General features: G+C 41.6%; 2 protein-coding genes across 7 annotated transcripts in view; both read right to left on the bottom strand.

Moving 5' to 3' along the window:
• Positions 1 to 934: 934 nt before the first annotated feature.
• LOC119927119 lies at positions 935 to 19,998 on the bottom strand. Its single transcript, XM_038745664.1, has 9 exons — positions 19,961 to 19,998; positions 19,436 to 19,487; positions 16,788 to 16,914; positions 14,525 to 14,609; positions 11,866 to 12,161; positions 6,466 to 6,591; positions 5,116 to 5,955; positions 3,292 to 3,789; positions 935 to 1,841 (listed from the first exon to the last, which is right to left on the bottom strand). Exons 1-9 carry the CDS (start codon positions 19,996 to 19,998, stop codon positions 958 to 960), a joined length of 2,946 nt encoding a protein of 981 aa, XP_038601592.1. The 3' UTR covers positions 935 to 957.
• Positions 18,804 to 22,700, bottom strand: part of CAMSAP1 (calmodulin regulated spectrin associated protein 1) — a 96,898-nt gene continuing 93,001 nt past the window's right edge. For all 6 annotated transcript variants that reach the window (XM_038744632.1, XM_038744634.1, XM_038744633.1 and 3 more), the window contains one exon: positions 18,804 to 21,043. In XM_038744632.1, the coding sequence (XP_038600560.1) occupies positions 20,741 to 21,043 (303 nt within the window). In that variant the 3' untranslated portion in view covers positions 18,804 to 20,740. The remainder of the gene's footprint in view (positions 21,044 to 22,700) is intronic.

Consider the following 22,700-nt stretch of genomic DNA (forward strand, 5'->3'; position numbering starts at 1 on the left):
AATTCCCTTAACTCCACGCTGCGGGCCCCAGGGGGGCTGTGTGCAGGAGATTTACCTGGTTCTGCATTCCTGCTTTCCATGCCACTTTCTCCCTCCTTTCTGTATACTATACTTCCTGTTTCTACAGGCTCTTCCAGTCCCGCACTTCCCCAACTTCCAGGTAGGTCTTCGTGAGCCAACATCTCCGTGTAAGGTCCAGCCCCTTCAACAGGCCCTCCTCCAGGTGGGTGGGGCTCGAGGGCTAGTTGTGGAGGAAGTCCGCAGGAAGGGATGTCGTCTCTGAGCGGGTCTGAGCAGCAAGCAGTTCTGCTGTTGCCATTTCTATTGGTCTGGCTCTTAACGGAGGACTCCTTGTCACACGGATCTGGGGGTGGGGAGACTGAATGTGATCCTGGTCCTGCAGGATTTTGCAAAAAAACAAAAGAGATTGACAGCATGACAGACAACAGCTGTCGATATTTCATCTTGAAGGTAAGAAAAGAGCTTGCCCTACATTTGAGACGGATGCACTGCTTCTCAGAAACCCCAACCTGGATATCTAGTCTAGAAAGCCGAGGATTCCCAGGTGAAGCACCACAGATGCAGCCAACTTTTATATTGTTTATGGAGGTATAAAGATTCACCAAAGGCTTACGCTTTCCCTCATCCCCAAGCCCGTGGCTTTTGCCAGAAAGGGACTGGGGGAAAATTCAAATCAGTTCATTTGACTTCTCTAAGCCAAAGAAAGCAGGAGATTGAAAAGTAGGGATCAAATCAGCACTTAGAACAGTGCTTTGCACATTGTAAGCACTTAAGTGCCATCATCATCATCAAATAAGGTTGGATAATCTACAGGGATTTCAGGTCTCCCACTCTCCACCTTGCCAATGCCAAATCAAGGAACAACTTCCCCAAGGGGTAATAACTCCTGCCTGATTGGATTTGGGGAGGGGTTTTCTGGCACTTGTAATGGCTTGGTCACTTCCAGGGCGGTGGGTCCATCCTGTGAGTTTTCCTTCTCTGCGCAAGCTGAACAAAGAGATTAGCTGTAACCCTAGCGTTACCTTTAAGAAGATCCGTATCTGAAGGTGGAGCTGGGGCAGTCCCCTTGGGGAAGGGCTGAGAGAGGCTCAGGGCCACCTCCTTCAGCTGCTTTAGTGCTTTCTTGGCAGTTGGGCAGGGCTGGTAGTCATCACAGCATTTTGTGTGGTATTTCCAGAATCTCTCCTTCGCAAGTTTGTCGCTGGAGAGGAAGAACTCTGGTTGGGCTTTCTGAGTGTTGGCCTCACAGAGAGGTGGGGCTCGGGAATGTTCTTTCAGTGGAGAAAACTCAAGGTCCTTCGCACCAACAGCGGGACACATCTCGGTGAGATCTTCTGGGTGAATTGGTCCATGAGTGAACACTGCTTTGGATGATTTAGTGGAGAGTGAGTTCCCATGTTTCTGGGAAGCAGGTGGATGAAAACCATCATGGGTGTCTGAAGGGTCATGTTGCATGCCCACATCTTCACCTGCCTTACCACCCTTGTAATCCTCTAAGCTCGTGGCAGGATGCTCCCCCTTTTCTAAGCAAGCCTCCGCACTAGGTAGTAGGGCTGCTTCCCTGTTTGAATGGTCTTGTGCATCTTTGCCTGCTGTTTCTGTTTCACTGCTTTGGGGCACCTGTGTATGGTTAAAGGCATCACAATGAAAGCTACTCCAGGTTCTCCTCCTCCTGTTCAAAGCTGTATGGGCCATGATAGGATCTCCCATTTGAGAAGCTGAACTGATCGAAGAGGCCAGAGCAGTCTGAGTCACACAAGCCTGTGTCTTGGGCTTCACAGCTGTCTCCTCCTGGTGGGTCTCAAAGTACTTGACTGAGCCTGGAAAAGAATGAAATGGCATTTGCACGGAATAATAATAATAATAATGGCATTTATTAAGCCCTTACTATGTGCAAAGCACTGTTCTAAGCGCTGGGGAGGTTACAAGGTGATCAGGTTGTCCCACGGGGGGCTCACAGTTTTAATCCCCATTTTACAGATAAGGTAACAGACACAGAGAAGTGAAGTGACTTGCCCAAAGTCACACAGCTGACACTTGGTTGGAGCCGGGGCTTGAACCCATGACCTCCGACTCCAAAGCCCAGGCTCTTTCCACTGAGCCACGCTGCTTCTCTAAAGGAATGCTTCTGGGGTAGCCCTGGCCCTGAAGCATTTTTTTTTACTGGTATTTGTTCAATACTTACTATCTTACTGAGGTAAATACAAGATAATTGGGTGGGGCACAACTACTGTCCCACATAGTGCTAACAGTCTTAATCCCCATTTTACAGTTGAGGCAACTGAGGTACGGAGAAGTTAAGTGACCTGCCAAGATCACACAGCAGATAAGTGGCAGACCTGGGATATGAACACAGGTCCTCTGAGTCCTAGGCCCAGGCTCCTTCCACTAAGCAACACTGCTTCTCTTTTAATCTGGGCATCCAGCTAACGTGCAGTGAGAAGGTGGTAAATTCATAAAGTGGGTAAATCTGGGGACAAAATGTTCATAAGGGGTCACCAGATGTAAAGTCAGGCATGGTAGTAGACTCAATGAAGGTTAAATTGATACACGGCAGAGATTTATGACAAATTAGTAGAGGGAAAAATTAGGAATGGCAAGGAGGGCAACCATTACAATGCACAATTCTGGCCTGAACTGATCAGATCCACTGTGGAATTGCTTATTTTATTCATAATAATAATAATAATAATAATGGAATTTAAGTGCTTATTAAGTTCCAGGCACTGTACTAAGGCTGGGTAGAAATAAGCAAATCAGGTTTAGCACAGTCCCTATCCTACATCAGGCTCACAGTCTTAATCCCCATTTTACAGATGCAGTACCAGGCACAGAGAAGTTAAATACCTTGCCCAAGATCACATAACAGCCACGTGGCGGAGCAGGGATTAGAACCCAGGTCCTTCTGCCTCCCGGGGCTGTGCTCTATCCCCTTAGCCACACTGCTTCCTTAATAAAATCTAATATGCAATTTTGGGATTCTTGCTCCCCGTGTAAGTGGTTGGTATCATTATTGACTAGGGAAAGGGAGCATGGTCTAGTGAAAGACAATGGTTTAGGAGTCAGAGGTCCTGAATTGGGCAAGTCATATCCTCTTCATGCCTCCATTTCCTGCCCCAAAGACTGGGGATAATCTGCAATTCCCTGCCTCACATGTTGGGAGGTATGAAAGCACAATGCAAATGCAAGGTAACCACAGAAGTACAACCAATTTCCTTTCATTTCTATAGCATTCTCCGGTACAACATGAACATTCCCATCTTCACTCACCGGGCACTCCTGGGTCTGTATCCTTTGTCCAGTCTGGTCTCTCCTGGCTGACAAGTGTGCTGTGGTCCCTGGAATCTCTCTTTAAAAGCTTCTCCTCTCGGGTGGAGAGAGAGCCAGGAGCACTCACAGATCTGGACATCACATTTGCTCCCAGGGCACCTTCTCCAGCCACCGAGGATATCATGGAACCTAGGTGGAGATGGCCCATTACTTTTCTCTTCTCTTCTCCCCATCCTGAAGGCCTTCCTCCAGGGGCAGGTGTACAGGTTGGAGAATTAAAACAGGTTGGGCCAAGTGAGTCCGTTATCTGCCTCTTCTCTGCAGTCCTAGTCCTGGGGTGTGGCAGAGGAGAAGCAGACCTAGGACTGGAGCAGCCTTTCCATGAGTCCTTATGCCAATCAGTACCACATCCCTCTGGATTGGTTGCTCTGCTCTGCTTCCAGGGCTTCCAGATGCAGTAGAAAATGAGGGATGCAAGCAGAGGGAAGGAAAGGCCTCCTGCAGAAGTGCAGGCACATGAATAAGTGTTTAATGTCACTGATTCCACTGCCCCCTTCCCTCCCCATCACCCTAGCTCCAATTAAGTTCATAGTGGAAATCATATCTGCAGGTAGCAACAGTGACTACACTCTCCCACTATGTGTGGAGGTGGGGAGTGGGAAGGAAAGGAGAAGTCTATGGACTACATGCTTTCCCAGGGATACCTGAAGGGATGTGGCCCATTAAAGGCAGGGGTAAAGGATGAGGCGATCCCCTCCCCACTACCCATGACTTAAATGGAAACTATCGCCCTAGTCCTTCCTACAAATGGCCATAAGAAACCAGAATTGTCCTCCCTCCCAGTTCTATCAATCAATCATACCTCTTGAGCGCTTACTGTGTGCAGGGCACTCTACTAAGCACTTGGGAGAGTTACAACCCAATCATTTAACAGACACATTCTCTGCCTACAGTGAGCTTACCATCTAGAGAAGACAGATAGGAATATAAATAAGTTATGGATAGGTACATCAGTTCTGGAGGGTGGGTGGTGAATAAAGAGAGCAAGTCAGAGCGATGCAGAAGAGAGTGGGGAAAAAGGGAAATGAAGACAGAGGAGACCTCTTTGATGAGATGTGCCTTCAGTAAGTCTTTGAAGGGGAGAAGAGTAATTGTCAGATATAAGGAGGGAGCATTCCAGGACAGAGACAGAAAGTGGGCAAGAGGTCAGCAGAGAGATAGATGAGATTGAGGTACAGTGAGTAGGTTGGCATTAGAGGAGCAAAGTGTTTGGGCAGGACTGTAGTAGGAGAGTAGTGAGGTGAAGTAGGAGGGGGTAACATGACAGTACTATAAGGAGTTTCTGTTTAATAGGGGGGTGGAAGGGCAACCACTGGAGGTTCTTGAGGAGTAGGGAAACGGACTGAACGTTATTTCTAGAAAAATGATCCGGGCAGCAGAGTGAAATAAGGACTGGAGTGGGGAGAGACAGGAGGCGGAGAGTTCAGCCAGGAGACTGATCCAGTAATCAAGGTGGGATACGATAAGTGATTGGATTAACATGGTAGCAGTTTGGATGGGAAGGAAAGGTGGGAATTTAGCAACACTGTGAAGGCTGCCTTGACAGGATTTAGTGACAGAGTGAATGTGTGGGTTAAATGAGAGAGGAGTCAAGGATACCACCAACTAGTCCCACAGTTTACCTAACCTTTTTGCCCCTAATCCCCCTGCTCCACCCTTTAGCAGAAATGCTTGGCCTGAAAGGGTGAAATGTTTCACTTGCTCTGTGGGAGAGTGCTCCTTGACTCAAATCTCCCCACTCGCTGGATAGAATCATCTATTTACCTGCAAAGCCATAGAGCACACTCAGGTGTGTTGAGTGAGGCGGGAGTGGGAGGTGTGCAGCAGGAGTCATCGTGATGCAGACCTCCGGTCCTACGCTCAAGACTAGACGGCCCCTCAGGCGTTCTGGGCTGTGGCAGAGGATGCTCCTCGGGTCCTGAACTTTCTCTCCCAGCAGCTGGAAGGCAGTGACCGAGCCGCACTCGCAAGACCAAGGGTTTTCTTGGAGAGACAAGGCGCTTACCGACTCTGGGAGGCTGGGCAGTGTCACCAACTTATTCCTCAGCAGCAGCAGCTCTTTCAGGGCCCTCAGAGGACTGAAGACATCGTGGTCGATAAACAGAATCTCGTTGCTGGACAAATCCACCTTGGACAGAGAAGTCAGGCCATAAAACGTGTCTGTGGACAAATACCGGATGAGATTGGAGGACACTGAAAGTTCCTCCAGCTGGGCTAAACGCTCAAAAATCCGAGGAGGGAGGTAGGAGAGCCTGTTCTTGGAGAGGAGGAGTTTCCGGAGGGGGCTGGTGTCCAAGAACCAAGACTTCTTCAAGGAGTCTAAGAAGTTGCCCATGAGAATCAGCTCCTCAAGGGCCCCGAGTCCAGAGAAGGCAGCTGCCCCTATTCCACAGCTCTGCAGCTGATTGTGGCTGAGATCCAGGCTTCTTAGTTTACTGGTCCCACTGGTGGCAAAGGTCCCGTTAGGGAGGGAATACAACAGAAACCCAGTCATGGACAGCAAGTGGAGCTCAGAAAAGTTCTGAAAAGAGGCTGAGGGTATTTCACTCATGTTCCCATGGCGTAATAAGATCTTCTCTGTGGAAGAGGGTATGCTGGTCAATACTAAGAAAGGAGGAAAACAGCCAAACCAAGAAATAAGACAATGCTTTAAGAAAGGCTATCTAGGTAAAAGGGGGAACTACTGCTTGGGGGCACGCACTGAGTGATTTCCACACAATCTCTCCTACCACCTACCCCTCCTCATCTAATCTGTAAGGCAGGAAAGCCCTGGGTATTTTCGGGACTCATAAAGCCTGGCTTCAGAACTCATGCATTGTGTATACAGAATCTCCCTCGACTCCCACATGCATTCTCCAAGCCAAGAAGCCCAACAGTTTGAACATTTTAAGAGTCACACTAGTGAGATTCTTTTGTACCGAGGCCCCCATTTGTAGTTCGCTTGTGGGAAGGGACTCCCAAATAGACTGTAGAAAGATCAATGGTATTTGAAGTGCTTCCTGTTTGCAAAGCACTGTACTCATCGCTTAATATACTACAACACCTCCTCCCCTCCGCAGAAACTCTCCCCAGATCGACTGAGGAGGGATGGGAAGGGGGCAGAGGCCAGTTTACCTTGCTGCAGCGTGGCCACCTGCTCACATTCAGCCAATCCTGTGGCACAGTATTTACAGTTGAGAGGGCAACACCTGGCCGTCCGCCACCCCAGCAACAGGAGGACACTGAAGAGCAGTTTGGTGCCTGTAAAATAAACACCCACCAATCAAATTCACCTTCATTTATTGGCCTTCAGTTTGGTGACTGCCACAGTCTAAAACCTGTTTCATTGGATGGCTGGAGAGTCCACTAGAAGCCCACATCAGTCAACTATGTTTAGCTTCTAAAGTCCAGGAATCTCATTTCGGTCCCTTTGATCCACACTTAACTTTTATCCTCAAATCATGCATTCAGTGCCCACTGGGGCATGGTGGGGTCAATAAAACAAAACACACTGATTATATGGCCATTTTGCCAAGGGAGGCAAAAATCACTATGGCACAGAAATATTATATATTGATTTAGGGATGCTACTTATTCTCTCACTCATCTATCCGGACACCTGCTATTACCAGCTTCCAATTCCCAGCTCCCACTAATTGTAAATAATTTGTGTCTATTTGTTTCCTCCATTGGATTATAAGCTCCTTGAAGTGAGCCTTAAGGCTTACAGCCACAAGCTCTCTGACAACAAGAGCAATCCTGGAGAACCATGCTGGTGGAGGGGCAACCTAATAGGGAGAAAAATCAATGAAAAGCAATAGCTTCTGGCTAGATATACGGAAAAGGGAGATAATCTTTGAACAGCAATAGCCTCATAACTCCTGTGCACTCTGGGGAGAATGTACAACTTTCCCCCACCGTACACAGGTGAATCCAGGGCCACTCTTCTAACAGCTTTCTCCACTAAACCTACCTGGCAGATGAAGGTAGACCTGACGACTGGAACCTGGTCGGTACAGGTAAGCTGGCCTGGTTAGCACTTCCATTAAAAAAACTGTGGGGGAAAGAGCTGAGTTGAACAGCAGTGTGTCTTTTGCCCCCATCTCCTTTATCCCTCCTTTTAAGCAGAAGAAAGGAAGGATTGTGAAGAAAAAGCTTTCTGCCTCTCTTACAGGGGAAGATGTTTTCCCTCCTCGGCTTCCTTCGCTTTCCCCTCTTTTCTGCTGCCAACACAGGGAAAGAATGAGGGTTAAACAAAGTGTGAATAAGACAGCGATGCATGAATGAAAGTCAGTGTGTGTGTGAAGGCTGAGTTCTCCTTTGTTCTTTTCAGAGAGAGGGAGTCAATCCAAGAACCGGAAAAAAGGAAATGTTTGGGTAAAACAGGGTCCACTTGGAGGAAGGAAGAAAAGAGACAGAAGAAGTACAGATGATTGGTCTCAGGCCACTAGCCCAAGGCAGAGTTGTAACTCTGCCTACATTCCCAGTCCCATTAACTAGTCATTTCTATCCAGTTCCTACAAAAGAAAACTGCTACCACACTTCGCACTCCAACTGACTTAAATTGCCAGCTTCCCCTCCATTAGCATCATTATACTAAGGGGGACTCCTCTAGCTAACCCTCTATCCACATCTTCACGTTTACATGTTTGGAGGCATGCATGTTAAAGCAGTTCTTAGTTCTGAGCAACCGAGGCCGAGAAGTGATCCCACCATAGAGTCAAAGAGGCTAGCCGTTCTATCTCCCAAACAGTAAAGACAACTCTGAGAACCCAATTCTACAATCTTTGATGAAAACTGAAAGTCACACAATTATGAACTCAAAAAGGACTACTGTATTACCTCCTTCCTGGTACACTGATGGCTGGTGAGAAGAAAAGTGCTGATACACAACTGCCCACCAGGTATGATTCCTTACTTTTCGAACTGTAGGCACTAAATGCCAGCTTTTGGCCAAAAAGATGTTAGGCTTAACAAAACTGAGAGCAGTTAATCTGTTTTAATGGGAACAAGCTCCTGGTACAAAGTTCTCCCTTGTCACCTTGGAATGCCTTAGCATCTATTTCTCTGACAGGGCAAGTGTCTTCATAAGGAAAAAGAGAAAACTTTTGCTTTCAGAAAAGACCTTATAATCTGCTTTACCAACTTAAATGATTAACACATAGTTACTGACAATCCAATCAATAATAATAAAGCTAGTTTTTTAGGTTTCCCAAGAGAGCGGAGAAGTTTAAGTGTGGGAAACTACTGGCCAGATTTTTTCCTCAGTTGATGCCTCTTGGCCCATTCGTGTTCAAATCAGTACCAAGACCATCCCCACCATCCCCGTGACCTGAAAGTGAAAAAAATCCAAACGCCACCAAAGGTCTAGATTCATACTGAAACAAATATCTTTCATCTACATATAAATACCAATGTGAGTAAAGAACTTACCGTTCATCCTGACTCAAGCTTGAGTTTTGTCTTTCAAGTTCCACCTCCTTGGAATGGAATGAGCTGTCATTTCCCAGAGTATTTATGCCTCCTGATCACCAGCTTGACCCACTGGAGCAGTTATCCATGACAGGACATATACAGATTAACAACACAGGAGACAAGTTCGAACAGGAAACACCCCAAGCTATTGGAAAGCTTGGAATGTTCAGCCCATTCTCTGCACTTCCAACCCTCTTCTCTCCTTCACTAAACAGTACATTCAGTCTCCATCACCAGAGGAAACAGAAGCCACATTTGACAAAAATGACACAAACTTGAAAAAAATTAATTGAATCCAAATGTATTTATTTCAAGAACAGCCATGGGCTGGTCCTATCCCCCTAATGCCACCTGGAATATCTTAAACATGAGTAAGAGATCATTCAACTCTTATACTGTACTATTCTAAGCGCTTAGTACAATGCTCTGCACACAGTAAGCATTCAACACATACAGCTGATTCAAATTATTTTGTATGCTTATTCTAAGTAAATATCGCATAGTAGGCAGAATTGAATATTCACTATGTGGTATTTGTTTAGAATATGTATAAAAATATATATATATATATATATACGTGTGTATATATAGATATATTCATTCAATCGTATTTATTGAGCGCTTACTGTGTGCACAGCACTGTACTAAGCACTTGGGAAGTACAAATCGGCAACATATAGAGACGGCCCCTACCCAACAACAGGCTCACAGTCTAGAAGGGGAAGACAGACAGAGAAAACAAAACATGTAGACAGGTGTCAAAATAGTCAGAACAAATAGAACAAATAGAATTATGGCTATATGCACATCATTAACAAAGTAAATAGTAAATATGTACAAGTAAAATAAAATAATACATCTGTACAAATATATACAAGTGCTGTGGGGAGGGGAAGGAGGTAGGGTGGAGGGGATGGGGAGGAGGAGAGGAAGAAGGGGGCTCAGTCAGCAAAAGCATGACTTGGAGCTGATTGTGGAACAGATGATGAGCTGTTAACGTACAAACTCACGCTAAAACTTAGACAGATCAAAACTGCCTTACAGCTGCCCAAATATGACCTGACAAATATTTCCCGTGTTTAAGTATCATGTAAAAAATGAATTTAAGGTGCTCAACCTCACAGACAAAGAACCAATGGAGGTTAAAAATGACATCAAGGAAGGGACATAATATTGCAAAAAGTGAGGAAGCAAAAGAAGCCAAAATGGATATCAAATATAATTCAAAGTAGCCAAGTTAAGGAAGTAAGCAAAAATCAGAGGACAAAAGAACCTGGTTAAAGAACTGAGCTGAGAATTCCAGCGCTCTGTCAGGATGGACAAACAGGAATATGATAACATATGTAAAGAAATGGAAGTTAATAACAAATGTGGATGGGCAAGCTATTTCAAAAGATTAAGGAAATTAAGGGAACGTTTCGTCTTTTCAGACTGGCTTAATTAAAGCCAAAGATGGACTAATGATAAATGATGTCAGTGGAATGATACAAACAGAGTTGGAAGGAATACACAAAGGAACTATACCAGAAGGATAGCAGTATACAAGAAATATTTGAAGAAGCTCCTTATGAATTAGAGCCACCCACCATGGAAAGAATTTAGATCAGTTCTGCACTGTTTTACCAAAAATAAGGCACCTGGCTTTGAAAGGCTCCTACTGAAGTGTTTTAGGCAGCTGGAGAGGAATTGCTTAAAGTCCTTACCAAATTATGCCAACAGGTCTGGCTAACCACTCAGTGGCCAAATGATTCGAAGAGAGCAGTTTATGTTCCAATATCAAAGAAAGGAGATACAACTAAATGCGATAATTATTGTTCAGTTTCCTTTGCTCACGTGCCAGCAAGGTATTGCTAAAAGTTCTACAGTATCGAATGGAGACCTACATGGAACGTGAATTGCCCAACATTCAAGCAGGAGTCTGGAAAGGACAAAGGGATGCAAGATATTATTGCTGATGTCTGTTGGATAATTTAAAGGACAAGGTATATCTGTACATGTATATAGATCTACAGATATATGTAGGACACTGATTGACAAGTTCAAAATGTTAACCACAAAAAGAATAACACTCCCAGAAAGCTGTTTTGCCTTTAAAACCCCTAGAACCAGTGCTCTGCAAAGACAATTGAAATGAACAGAAATCATTCCTGTCAACCTTAGGTAGCAACCCTCCAGAGAGTTAAAACGAATCTTAGCTCCAGGCTTGCAAACAAACTGTCCTAGGGTGCATTTCAGCTCCAACATATTCACTCTAAGAACTCCTAAAGTATGTATTCATTATTTAAAAAAAGAACACAGTACTGAGGACAGTCTGCTAATCTGAGTTGGGCAGGAGTAGGACAGTGCAGGAACAAAAATATACTCAGGACTGCCAGAAAACATGCTGTAAACTACACATTTTGCCTAGAATGTTGTTAGGGAATTAGGGAGATTCCTCCAGCAACATGGGTTTGTTTAGATATGAGGCACCATGGTATCAAAACAAATTACAGTTCCTTAACAAATGTCCAGTGAAGCTGAAGACGGCTCTTCCTCTCTCCCCTAATCAGTCTATCACTTTGGTGGTTGGCTATCTGATCTCTGATGTGTCTCCTTCCAACGCTTCCGGGTCCATCGGCCACGGCTCTCCACCACCTCATGCAGCAAGTCACGGAAGGGATACTGGGTCTTGTCGAATAATGGAGTGCGGCTCGACAGCAAGAAGGGAGTTGTCTTATTTGCTAGAGGTCTAGACAGCAAATATGCCGCACCTCCACCCCCCGTCATCTCTCCCTAAATGCCCAGAGTATCTCTAAATCCTGTCGGAGGCAGTGAGCTCCCAACATTCCCCACATCTGGTTCCTGTTTGGAGACCTTCTCACTCAGAGCATTTGCTTTGCTTCTCTTGCTGATTTCAGACTTGTCCACACGATCATTCTGCCGAGCCTGCAATGGGTCACACTTACGGGCTTTATCATCAGGCCTCGCTATTGGTATGGTAGGAAAACAGGGGGACAAGTACTGATGTACCTTCCCAGAGCCACTGGGCCCTATGGAAATTAAACTTGGGTCTTTCTTAGCTGCTGCTCTGGGCCGTCTGAGTTCTCCTCAGAGGATGGTGGGGCTCTGGGTTCCCATTTCTAGTCACTGCCCCTTGTGTAGCTTCAGTATCACTGAGTTCTTCAACAACCACAGGGTCAGTGAGATAACTCCAAGGATCTGAGTTTTCAGCCTTGGCAAAATTTTTCCTCCTTTCTAATGCAACCTGGCCCAGTAGTGACGGAATTGTTTCCACCGCATCCTCACGCTGGGGTCTTCTTCCAGTCAGTGGGAAGTGCTGATTTTCTTCATAGTTGAAAGACCACCGTGCCCTGGCCCTGGTGGAGCTTCATCTCTTTTTTTACAGGCCTGGTCCTGGAGGCCAAAACAACGGGTTGGTTCTCGATGTGGCTAATTGTTAATATGCCCACCAAGAGGGATGAGGAGCTATAGAGATAGAGGGGGAACATGAGAAGAGAGAGGAATATAAGACTAAAGTAGGCTGAATCCTGTGACTATGGATGCCAGCATCCAGGCAGCTGCCCTTCTCCCCACTTATGTAGAGAGGGATAAACTGGCTCACAAGGGATGAAGCAGTGAGATGGAACTGTCTTCAGATACCTGGCCCAGAATGGTCCTAACAAACAATCAATACATTCCCTAACTCTGTGGTTATAGGGCTGTTTGTCTTCTGTACCGATGTTGTGTTGTTCACTTACACACAAGGGGCCCTTTATACTTAATTTGAAATAGCCTATAACAAAAACTACTTTAAAAATTCATCTCTAAAGAAAGAGTCATCTATAACAGACTGATGGTCATTTCAAACAGTACACATTTTCTCTTGCATTTGTTGAGTAGGTTTACTATGAGGTTATGAGTTTTGGCATTTAGGTTATGAGGCACCTGGAGGTTTTTCCCTCCCTGGGCTAACTCATAGACCTCACAGTTCCCTTATTTGACCAAAGGATTAATTCTGCTTTTGACCTCTCCCCAAATTTCTACTCCCCCTTGATAAAACATGCATTTTCTTCCCCTGGAAATATCATTGCAGAGCACTGTACTAAGCACTTCTTCCCCTGGAAATATCATTGGTTCTTTTATAGTAAATAAAAACATTAGTTCAACCCCCATGCAGTGATAAACCTTCTAGACCATATTTATTCAGGAAGTAAGGCAAATAGTCTGCTGATTAGTAGAAAAAAAAATCCTTGCTTTTCTCAAAACCATGATGAGTCAGCCAGAGAAAATCATGCAGTTTTTACGTACTTCAGCATTACTGGAAACAACAAAGCAACAAAATTCATCTTTAATCCTCCACCACTAACCGAAAATACCCCCTGGGAATGATGATTTAGCTAGTGTTTATTTAAGGACAACTGTTTAATATAAATTACAACCATTCTAGATTAGAGCCTGTTGGATGGACATTAATTTAAAACTCAAAAGATAGCCCAAAAAAGATATGGAATTAATCTGGCAGCATGCAAGCAATCAGCATTCAGAATCCTTACCTGGCACAAATGCTCCGAACTCCTTAAGATCACAGGAACAGGTCTCAAGGGTTGTGACCCAGTTTCATGGATGGGGAGAAGATGGGGAGAAGATGATCTTTCAAGGAAAAAAAAAAAGACCGAGAGATTATTGTCGGTTATACCTAAGGACTTCAACTCCCCAGACTTCCCATGGCAACTGTATGGATTCTATTGCTTGTCAAATTCAGCATAGGTTGGTGAACTTTGACAACATTTAGAGTCCTATTTCCTCAATGCTATTCAGAGCCATTATGAGATCTTCTAATTGTCCTGGGTTAGAAAGCCAAGAGGCCAATACAGAAGACAGATTGTTGCGATATAAATTTAGTTTGGTGAGACTCCGGAAAGCAGAAAAGGCTCCAGGCTCAGTCTTGATGATACCACTGTTGGCTAATGCTAGACTGGTGACAGTCCTCAAGTTTGTACCACAGAACACGGTGGAGTTGATTGCTTTAATACTTGGTCACTACAAGACAGAAGTCAGGCTTTCTGGAAAATATCTGAATAAAACCAGAAAAAGATATTGTACAAAGACAAACAGAATACTCTACTGTAATTCCAACATGTCTTTAAAATAAAATGACTATTTAGTACCATAAAATCAAATATGTAAGCACACAAATGCCTCTGTTTACATTTATAGAAGGAGGGTACATGGTAGTTGCCTCTTTCTGGAAAGGAGGGTTTAGTCCCCCATAATAATTATGAAATTACAATACAAAAGCTAGCAATGGGACTTTCCAAAATATCTGTTGAAACACTGAGAAGCCAGAGTGGGATTTGAAAGATAATAATAATTATGGTATTTGTTAAGCATTTACTATTGGCAAGCACTGTATTAAGTGCTGGGATGGATACAAGGAAATTGGGTTGGGCCCCGTCCCTTGTCCCAGGTGGCTCTTACAATCTCAATCCCCATTTTACAGATGAGTTAACTGAGGCACAGAGAAGTGAAGTTCCTTGCCCAAGGTCACACAGCAGATAAGTGGTAGGGCCAGGATTGGAACGCAGGACCTATTGATTCCCAGGCCCATGCTCTATCCACTACACCATGCTGCTTCTTAAGATGCTTGCGCCACAGAATTTTTGAGTAAAGTATTCAAACACTCATTTTTTTCCATGATATTTATCATTCACTCATGTAGGAAAAACATTTTCAAACTTACCTACTGGAATGGAAGAATAAAAATATTCTGCTTCTTGCACACACTGGAGACTTTACTCCGCTGATCAACACAAGTCCATTTTCCACTACAAAAAAGAATATATTACAACATCAAGGGACCGATTCTAAGAAAACTGATCTTTTCGAAGTCCACATTTTAAAACTGTCATGCCTCTTTTAAGACAAATTGAAACTAAGAGGCTACAAAGGCTTATGTTCATGTATATGAACTTAAAAAATATTCTAAATCAGAAAAAACTTGCTGAGATTTGTCTGGTCATCTGTGCTAATTTTTTGTTATTTGGGGCACTGCTGAATTTTCCATATGGGAATATTAAGCCTATAATACATTTAAGTACATATACTGTATCTTGTACATCTATATACCTGTTAATTTTGAACTACTTTACAGAATCTTTCAAATTGCATCTTAAACATGCAAGGTACTCACCTTTCATACTGTGTGAAATTCCCTTTAGGTTTTTTAAAGACACAAACAAGAAACATTTGCAGCAGAAGAAAAATGAGTTTTGAGGAGCATCTTTGAATAATGCAACCTAAATAATTATTTTTCAATGAAAAAACAAGCTGAGACCTGTTGGGTGATCTGTTTTCCCTGCTTTATTGGGTCCTTGAGGGAATAACCCTGCAGTAGTCTATAAAAGCAGTCACCTGCATGAGCAACTTTGTGCATCAATTTCCAGAGATTTGACACAATGGCAGTAAAAAGTCCAAGCGGGCAGTCTTCAAAACTATGCCTACTTCCATGTTTTGGGTTTTTTTTTTGTTGTTGTCCCAAGAACAAACTAGCCGAAGGGGTTGAAATCTCATGAATTCGTTAAGTATAGGCAATACTGACCCTGTTGGTTTTACATTTGGGATCCCAAAAACTTAGTTCATCACAATTTCATGTTTACAGAAAGTTTAATGCCTAAACCCAAGTTGGGTTCACTTTTTCAGTGTCTGTATTACTCAATGATACTTTAAATTTTCTGGCTGTCATTAAAATGGCATGTTTTTCTTTAGAATGGAGTTACTGATTTTGGCACTTCAAATATGCTCCTTGTACATCTATCTTTCACAGTAGATTTTCACTCAGTGATTATATTCTATTTAATTAAAAGAAAATCCTTCATGCTGTTACTGTCAGAACAAACTTATTTGGTTCATGATTACATGCCTAGACTTGACTACATTTTAAAAAATCAGTTAATTTTCTACTCTGCGTACAACACTTTTACTTATTCTTTAACCATGCAGAACCTTTGGGCCTCGGGAGAGACATTCAGAGTACAACTGGGAAACCTCCTCCATCATTTTCTATTTGATATGATTTAAAAATTTCAATGAACATAAACTGTTAATTGTCCCAATTGCTTGTTTCAAGCCTCCCTTCTTCCACCCCCCTGAGCCCCAACCATATCTGAAGGAAATTAGATTCGTGGACAGGATTTGAACATCCAAATCATGGTGTGAAATATCCTGGGAACTGTATTTTTCAAGGTTTTACAATTACACTTTGTGAAGATTCCAGCTCCTTTCTTAGGCCAGAAAGTTCAGTTCAAAGATCAGTCACTTTTGCAGTCAATTTTCTCAACTTTAGAGCTTTGTTTCCATTCTTTCTGTATCCCTCACACTGCATGGTACTTTTCATGAGATTGTGCTTGCCCTCCTTTTTATCAAAATATTATAGGGTCATTGGAGAGGGAAAAGATGCCTTAATTATACCTAGCAAACTTATGCAGATGAGAGGTTTGAGCTTCTAATAAGACAATACAACCTAGGATGAATTCTGATAGTCGATGATACACCAATAAATAGCCTAGCTGAATAATGCTTTTTTTAGGCATAGAACTCATATGAGTTTAGAGACGAAACAGGAGAAGATTTAAAGTCATACGTTAAAGTTCACACTGAAAAAAAAAATTACTTTTGTCTCAAATGATCTAGTCACTCGGGGTGGTCTAAAGCACTAGTTGAAACCTTGCGGCTACAGGACAAGTGCTTCTTTTATTGACAATAGTTGGCAACAAAAAACTAAGATGTCGGGAAGGAGGTATGTTTCACTAAGAGCCAGCAGGATAACTACTTACAAAACATCCTTTGTATACCCACATTTCTCTTGAAACATCATAAAATGAACCATCAAACCACAACTCTTTTATGAAGGACATATTACTGAACTAATTCTTCCAACAGGATGCACTGATTAAGGAAATCAATCATGGAGAGTGCCTACAAAAATTGGAATACATTCCTTTAACCTATCTCTGAAGATGTCTTTCTTGATTTAATGAGTCTGATGTTATTAGCCTTACAGACTTTTTCTAAAAACCACTCAAGACCTATGGCATTTTCCAGAATACTACTTTCCACAAACCCATTTTCCAACTAACACAGCCAGTGTGAGAAAGAACATACATGCCTATATCGTGATAAAGTAAGATTAATTACCTTCAAAAATGCAAATTCCAATTTCTGGTTGTAATTTACTTGAGGCAGATTATAACAATCTAATTATTGCTTCTAACAATATAGTTTAAAGACAGCATATTTGAAAAGTGTTCTTGAAACCCCAGATAATGAAAAGATCACTAAAATAAAGCAGAAAGATGACACCTTAACTTAGGCTTGGGTTTTAAATATTTACTACTTACAAAGGAAACAATGAAAATTTTCCATGTTTAATGGATGATTCTTTTCTATCATTAAATTAAAAAAAAATTTAAACCCTAAATCAGTCTAATCTCCATATGGGGCTGAAATGAAAAAAAAGAAATCTGGACCACATAATTGAATTAAGTACTCTGTACTCGCCCTTTAGCCCATATGGTTTAAAATTTTCTTTCACTGTTTGAATTTGATTATCTATTAGCCAGGAAGCCAAGCCAACCACTCCAATTTCTTTGTTTTTTAATGGAATTTGGTAAGAGCTTACTATGTCAAGCACTGCTCTAAGCACTAGGGTAGATACAAGTTTATCGGATTGGACACAGTTCCTGTCCCACATGGTGCTCAGTCTAAGTTGGAAGGCCAAATTCAAAATAAAAGGAAGAGAAAGAACTCTCTCAAAACCAAATTCTGAAAACGTTCTTACTTTGACAAGTACTCTAAGAAATCTGTTTTTTTTTTTTTTCTTATTCAAAAATACCAACCCAGAAACGGAGCTTCCTTTTGCCCCCCAAAAGACTTAGAACTGCCTAGGAGTGGTCATCTTGTATTAAGTATTTTAGCTTACTTTTCAGCACATCCATTCCACTTCTGTTTCTAAAGGATTTATCAAGTGAATTAAAATGGAATGATTGCACTGCATCTACAGGTAGACATGAGACATGAGCCAAGCCTTCAGAAAGGCAAAGAATGATCTTTCCACCCCAGAAAATACTTTGTCAATAGAATGTAAAACAATTTACAAGTAAAAAACAATAAATGCTTCAGGACCATTAGGGTAAGAAAGTTCAAAATCAATAACATGGAAACTGACAGACCTAATAACGATGATGGTATTTATTAAGCGCTTACTATGTGCCGAGTACTGTAAGAAATGCTTGTATCTTTCCAAAGAAAAGAACCAAGTTTACCCAATTTCTTCACTTTTCGAGTGGATCAAATTAAATGATCTTTGTGTTCTAGTGCAGGTGGACAGAGAAATATGAGAATGAATAAACCAAGCACACACACACATATGTATATATCTATATCTGTATACAGATATAGATATATGTTTTTATCAGCCATTTAAGTCAGCACAGGTGACAGGTTCAGAGCCTGGAAAAAAAAAATCCAGCTTTGAGCCATTTCTGATCCTTTAGTTCTCCCAGTTATCCGGTTGCCCACCATAATAATAAGCATGAAAAGTGATCCTAAAAAAACAGTAGATAAAACCTTCAGTGGGTTTAAAACCTGGGACTTGTTAAAATAAAACAAAAACAAAACAAAAAAACCCCACCCTGACTTTGGAGAGAACATTAACATTGTGTCCTAAATACAGCTGTATCCCATGTTTAACGGTTTACATTTAATCTCTACCACTCCTGTCTTGTAAAATGTAAACACTTCCCTTACTAAAGACAGCTCTACTTTTATGTGGTTGAAAATTGTTATGGATTTGGTCTGCAATTAAATGAAAAATGAGCACTACTCCAACGAATAAGTATTTAAAATAACCTTATAAACATGGAATGTAGTACATCTTCAAAGCATGAAGTTGGGTGGAATTAGATCCCTAACAAACTGAAGTATTGCAACAGTTTACACGCATGGAATTAAAATAAAGCAAATTAGTTAATGATTTTATTACATTTCAGTGCTTCATAAAATAAATATGGTAATATCAAACTTACAGTGAGAAATAAAGCACAAGCATGAAAAGCATGGTAACTGAAAAATTACACTCATGACTGTGTTTAATACTCAGCACTTTTAGAAATTATAAAGCCTTTAGTTATTTATTTACAGGGAACCGGCTATCCCTAACACAATATATACAAAATTGCAACGAACTATAATCTTCAGTAAAATAAAAAAAAAATGGAAGGGTGGGGGAACTGACAGAACTGCAACATTATAGACATGCAGTTTGTTCTACTTAGTGTTTTATTATGTACCATATTTTCCCCTCTATGTCCACAACGCACTTACCTCACATTTTTAAAGTTTATATAATAATTACACCCCGTGTCTTTAGAGCTTCAGTTTCTCCCTACTGATCCTTAGTGTCCTCTGCAGTACAAGATACATATTCAAGTAACACTTTAAAGTAAACAAGTGCAAACCTAACATACACGCCTATAAAGCCCTCAGGCAATAGTGTCAAATCAAGGTACTGTAGCAATCAGTTAACTGTCCATTATGCTGCAACTACAGAGCTCTAGAGTTTAGCTGAAAACATGCGTGCTGAAAGGAACCGTACATGCACAAAGAAACAGCTGGAGTTCAAGCCAAGATTTACCTGCTGAAAAACGCTAAAAGATTTTTAGGGTCATAATTCGAGATTTAATATTTCAACATGAAAAGAATTCAAAGCCGTTTCACTTATTTGGACTTTTTGAAACAACTGCAAATCTCTGGTTAAAATGTTGTTCTTTAAATGAGACAAAACAATATTAACTTGAGATCACCCCAAAATTTTTGTTTAAAAAAAAAAAAAAAAAGGATTGCACAATTGCACATACTCAGGTTGGAGGATGCTGCTCATTCCAAATAAAGACAGGACGCAGGAAGTAGAATTACATTTCAGGACATAATAAAAACATTAAAAGGTTTATGATCATTCAAGTGCACCATCATTAGAGGAACATGCTCAGCCTGGAAATGTTCTACTTGTATCAAAAGCTGCCTTTATTAAAACAATTTATTAGACCATTATTCCAAATGGAAATGGCTCCAAAGACTTTTGCCTAGGATCTGGCAAACTCCAACTGGAGCACCTACTTACAATTTTTTGCCTCTTGATTGTGTTCCAGAAATAGTCATCTCTAAATTTGAAAAACTGATTTTATGGAAAAAAAGACAGATTTTGTAATCTTTCAGTCCTTTTAGTGACTAGGTATTGTCATTGTCTACAAACTTCTTTCTGAGCAGCATGGTTTGGGGACTTTTCAGGAACCTGAGTGCTGGACTTAAATGCTGGCAGTATATACAATTTGATACACATGAGTTCCTCAGAAGAAAGTATTCCCCCAAACATTACTTTTTCCTCTAAAGACTGAATTCGAAAAGCTTGTGACCCAAAAATCAATACTCAGTTCTCCCACTGAAGATTACAGTTTACCGACAAAAGGAGTCTATCAGGTAAGAAAGGTGGAAGGTGGAGGGGTGAGGTGGAAGAGGAAAAGGGCCAGGGACACACACACACACACAAATCATAATATTAATGTATTCCCAATTTGTACCGATGGAGAACTTCAAGTAAAAGGAAATCCACTGGTTGAGATCTTGCTACATGCAGAGAGTCCCTCATTTGAGCATGTCAGTAGTTAGCATAGACTGTAACAACAGATTGATGAAGTCATAAAAAAACACTGGCATTGTTCCTTCATTCTCTTTAATTTGCATCCACGTTTTGTGGGTGGAGTCTGCAGTTCTTGCTTTGTGTCTAGGAGCCTCTTTAAAAAACGGTTTATGGTTCTGCACATTCTGTACCCAATTGGAGAAAAGTGGTAAATTTCTTCGTTCAACATAATCCACTGGGATTTATTCCCTTGCAAATTCAATGTCATTTACGAGTCTGAGTCTTCTTTGGCACTGCGGGCCGCTTGGCTTGCCACAAATGGTTATGAATAGTGAGAGCATCCACGCTGACAGACATGGTTTTGGCCGGAATCACATTAAACTGTTTTCGGTCTGAGCTATATTTATAAAGCTTGTCGATCATTTTCTTGGTGATGCTCTTTGGCCCCGTGCCCGTCAGCTTATAGATTTCTTCGGTGTCAGGGTAATAGCAATAAAGTGCCCTAAACTGGCAGCCAGCATCCCGAAATAGGATGATGTAGTGGTTGGCATCACACTTTTCTAGTTCCTACATCAGAAGGAAACAACAAGAGAGAAGAAAATATTCAGAGATTCTCACTAGGGATGGTAAACATCGATACAGAAACACATATATTTACTCGGAAGATAACAGTTCTTCAATACCATCACCAGCACCAGCATCGTCACCTAAATTAGAGAGGTAACAATACATAGGCAGACTTCAAAATATAAGAACAGTTCTTGAAACCTATGTCAGGCTTACTTAAATCACGAGGTATCTCCCAAATGGTTACCTTGTTGAGAAAGTCACAGAAACGAAGAGACTGGAAAGAGGGAAGGAAGGAAGCGAAATCCATTTTGCCATATCCACCCTCCCCTCTTTTGAGTGAGTTGGGCTAGTTTAGCAGGAACTGCTGGCAAAGAATATCAAGAATAATCTCAACCAATTTATCCGCCTACTTTTGTTTTTCTTATTTGCTCATACTGTACTGACTGTATGCTCATCAACTGAGTTCATTTATGTCCCCAACTAGCTTGAAAACTCCTCAAGGGTAAGGACTGTGCCTTTTAAATTTACTGCGCACTCCCAAGCACTAAATGAATGTTGTTGACAACAAATACTCTGCAAAGTCTTTTTGTGGAAAACATTCTGTTCACTATCACTTCAACAGATTTATTGAGCACCTTTGTAAAAAGCACCAAATGAGACTCCTGCCCTTGATGGCCTTACAATCTGACGGTCAGTCAAAGCACCTAGTCTTGACATAAAATGCTTACTAAATGTGTTAGCCTACTCCTAGGATTTGGCCTAATGTACAAATTACATAATGTTGAGTTCTATAAATGGATTTGAAAGTTATTTTCCTAATATGGCTAAATAGTCAAAACAAGAAGGATATGGTAGAACTTTTGATGCAAAACAATTATTTGAGCAGGATAAGGGACTAATCCTTATGCTTGAGGACTTGGGCTCCTCAAGCATCCATGGCTTGGGATTTCAAAATCTGAACCACAGGTAACTTGAAATTTTTTTTTTTTCAAAATTCTTTTAATAAGGTTCCGCATCAAAACGGTACCCCCTTTAAACAACTTATTAGAGATGACTGTCCATCATGGACAGGAAACGGGCTAAAAGATAGCAAAGAAAGGATAATAGCCACACTTTAAGGTTGGAAGAGTCTAAACAATGGGATCCCTGGAATCTAGGCTAGGGCTGGTTTTGCTTACACTTTCATGAATGTCCTGGAAAAAGGGAATTTGCAAGTTAAATCTCTAAATCTGCATATAACATTAAGGTCTCATGTTGAAATGCTATGAGGACATACTAAAACTGTGTGCGTTGATAATGGCACATGAGCTTCAATGTGGCAAGTACAAGGTAATCCATCTATGAAAAAGAATCCAAACTACAACCATACGTTGAGGGGCTCAGTCGTGACTCAAGAAAGATCTCCAAGTCATCATTCCCTCTACTTTTCAATCATTAGACCAAATTACATCAGCCTAAACGTCCAACCAAATGCTGAGAGTCATGAGGAGGGGATATGAAACAAAACACAAAGTTTTATTACTATATAAAATAGTATCTGTGCACCCTACTGTGAAATACTGTATGTAGCTCTATTCACTACATTTTAGGAGAGCATAAGAGAGCTGGAGAGAGGTTCAGAGAGCGACAAACAATATGTGATCAGGACAACAGA

Source organism: Tachyglossus aculeatus, chromosome 4, assembly GCF_015852505.1.
Source record: "Tachyglossus aculeatus isolate mTacAcu1 chromosome 4, mTacAcu1.pri, whole genome shotgun sequence".
NCBI lineage: Eukaryota > Metazoa > Chordata > Mammalia > Monotremata > Tachyglossidae > Tachyglossus > Tachyglossus aculeatus.

Bases quoted from the DNA above. Each gene is read 5' to 3' on its own strand.
- LOC119927119 (XM_038745664.1), bottom strand. From the start codon at position 19,998: ATGACTATTTCTGGAACACAATCAAGAGGCAAAAAATT. The intron at 14,610-16,787 runs GTTAAAGGAATG...TCTTTTTTGTAG, and splicing joins AAAGACATCTTCAGAGATAG to TGGAAAATGGACTTGTGTTG. The intron at 1,842-3,291 runs GTGAGTGAAGAT...ATTCTTTTCCAG, and splicing joins TACAGACCCAGGAGTGCCCG to GCTCAGTCAAGTACTTTGAG.